Here is a 2491-nt window from a genome sequence, read left to right as displayed (position 1 = left end):
TGGCCTTGAACACTGCCAGGGATGGAGCATTTACCACTTCTTTGAGCAACCCATTCCAGTGCCTCAGCACCCTCACAGTAAAGAACTTCCTCCTTATGTCTAACCTGAACTTCCCCTGTGTAAGTTTAAACCTATTACCCCTTGTCTTATTACTACAGTCCCTAATGAAGAGTGCCTCTGCAGCATCCTTGCATGCCCCCTTCAGATACTGGAAGGCTGCTATGAGGTCTCCATGCAGCCTCCTCTTCTCCAGGCTGAACAACCCCAACTTTCTCATCCTGGCTCAAGCTGAGACAGGCTGAGAATGAGACAGGATGCTCAAGCTCCCTTATCATCCTCGTGGCCCTCTTCTGGACTTGCTCCAACAGTTCTGTGTCCTTATGTTGAGTACTCCAAATGAGGTCTCACAGAAGCAGAGTAGAGGGGCAGGATCACCTCCTTCGACCTGCTTGTCATGCTTCTTTTGATGCAGCCCAGGGTACAGTTGGTGTCTGGGCTGCGAGCGCACACTGAAGCCAGCTCATGTTCCACGGATCCCCTCCTTGCCCCTTCTGGGCACGCTTCTTTTGATGCAGCCCAGGATACGGTTGTCCTTCTGGGCTGCGAGCGCACACTGAAGCCAGCTCATGTTCAGTTTCTCATCAACCAGCACCCCCAAGTCCTTCTCCGCAGGGCTGCTCTGAGTCTTGTCTCCGCCCAACCTGTAGCTGTGCCTGGAATTGCCCTGACCCAGGTTTGGGGTCAGGGCAATTGCACTTGGCTTGGCTGAACTTCATGAGGTTGCCATTGGCCCACCTCTCAAGACTTGAGCAGCATGGCTAGAGCACTTGCCAGTGAAGACTGAGACAAAGAAGTCATTGAGAACCTCAGCCTTCTCCAAATCAAGCATAGCCAGTTCTCCTGTTCACTAACTTGCCTCCAGCAACACTCAGCCAGTCCCTCACCCAGTCTGAAATAACATTCCTCAGCCTTACCATTCCCTCTGTACCCACCACTGCTGCTTCACCCAACCTGTTTCCCTCCACTGGGGCTGGTTGCTGGTGGTACCAACCTTTGCTGCCTGTAGTGGGTGGCTGCTGGCCACTGTGGTGCTCTCCAGCCTGCCTGTGTCTGTGGTGGTCGTGCAGGACGGGCACAGCAGCAGCCCCCTACAACCATGACAGGTGACAGAGACCATCAGAGTAGCCTCTCCCTTCCCAGCCATGGGGGGATTTAAGGCTAGGATATGTGGAACGATGACAGGAGACTCACCTGGGGTCCCTGCTGGGTGCAGAGCAGTGTCGGGGTGTGGGGATCTGGGTGAAGCAGCGGCTGCAAACACTCCCATCACCTCCACTGCACTGGGGTCCACAGGTCTCCTCCCCCAGGGTGCTGGGGGTTCGCTCCACAGCTGCATTCACCTCCTGCAGCCTGCTTGACTCAGCCACAGTCGCCACACAGGAGCCGCACTGCCATGTCCCACTGCACAGCCGGAGCAAGGCGGTGAGGGACAGCTGGGGGGGCACCGGTGTCCCGATGGCACCCTGGGGCTCACCTGGGGACGCGGGGCAGTGGGGGCACCAGGCAGGCGAGGTGGAAGGCCCTGGGGCAGCCATCACAGCAGATGAGCTCACCACCATCACCGCACACCGCACACTCATCCTCGTTCTCCTGCCCCGGGGGAGTGGGCAAGGGGTCACCACCACCCAGCAGGCTGCAGCCATGGCGGGGCTCATGCTGGCGAGGGACCCCAGAGTCTGTCATCCCCATCACCCTCTCCCCGGCGCCAAAAGCACCAACTCCAGTCAGGGTGAGAATTGCCTGTTTCTGGCAGCTAAGCCCCAGGTTGCCTGTGCTCAGCCGAGCAAAGAGACGTGCAAGGGATGCTCCAATGGTCCCTGTTTCACCAGGTGCCTCTCAGGGGTGCACAGGGGCCATGCCTGGGGCTCACCTGGTCGGGCACAGCATCCTGGCTGTGCACGGTGGGTGTCAGCAGCTGGTGGGTGTCAGCACCCTGGGAGTGGACTCGGAGCTCCCCACTCTGCGGGCAAGACAAAAAAGGGGTTGTGGGGAGCTGCTGGGACAGCCTGGCATGTGGGGACACCCCCAGGCCATAGCTGTGCTGCCAGGCAGGGACAACCCCCTGCCACAGCCTCGGGCAGCTGCAGAAGCGGGGTGTGAAAGCAGGGGGGTCTGTACACTTTGGGATGCCTTGGGCCAGGGAGGGGGCCTCAGGCTGCGGCTTCTGCTCCTGGCACCCGGCTCCTCACAGGCAGCTGCAGCATACAGCTCATCCCCAGCTTTGCTGCCCATCTTGGAGCTGCCTGCAAGAGAGGCCAAGACCAGTGCTCTGACACCCTCCTGGGGTGCCCTCCTGGGGGCAGCTTCTGGATTTGATGGGCTAAACTGGGCAGGAGGTTAGCTGGTCCTACCTGGTTCCAGTGGGTGTTTGATGAGGATGCCCTCGACAGCACCTTGAGCGACATGCACCTCACTGCCTGCCCCAGCCCCC

At 59.4% G+C, this 2491-nt stretch overlaps 1 protein-coding gene across 1 annotated transcript in view; it reads right to left on the bottom strand.

Annotated features, from left to right (window-relative positions):
• Positions 1–2491, bottom strand: part of AIRE (autoimmune regulator) — a 5210-nt gene that overhangs the window by 596 nt on the left and 2123 nt on the right. Inside the window, exons 5-9 of the mRNA XM_010016729.1 lie at positions 2179–2303; positions 1931–2020; positions 1535–1650; positions 1252–1461; positions 1052–1148 (exon numbers count right to left, since the gene is read on the bottom strand). Of these exons, the coding sequence (XP_010015031.1) occupies positions 1052–1148; positions 1252–1461; positions 1535–1650; positions 1931–2020; positions 2179–2303 (638 nt within the window). The remainder of the gene's footprint in view (positions 1–1051; positions 1149–1251; positions 1462–1534; positions 1651–1930; positions 2021–2178; positions 2304–2491) is intronic.

Source organism: Nestor notabilis, unplaced genomic scaffold, assembly GCF_000696875.1.
Source record: "Nestor notabilis isolate BGI_N333 unplaced genomic scaffold, ASM69687v1 scaffold1756, whole genome shotgun sequence".
Lineage (NCBI taxonomy): Eukaryota > Metazoa > Chordata > Aves > Psittaciformes > Psittacidae > Nestor > Nestor notabilis.
The sequence above is the reverse complement of the archived record's forward strand: the minus strand, read 5'-3'. Positions and strand labels throughout refer to the sequence as shown.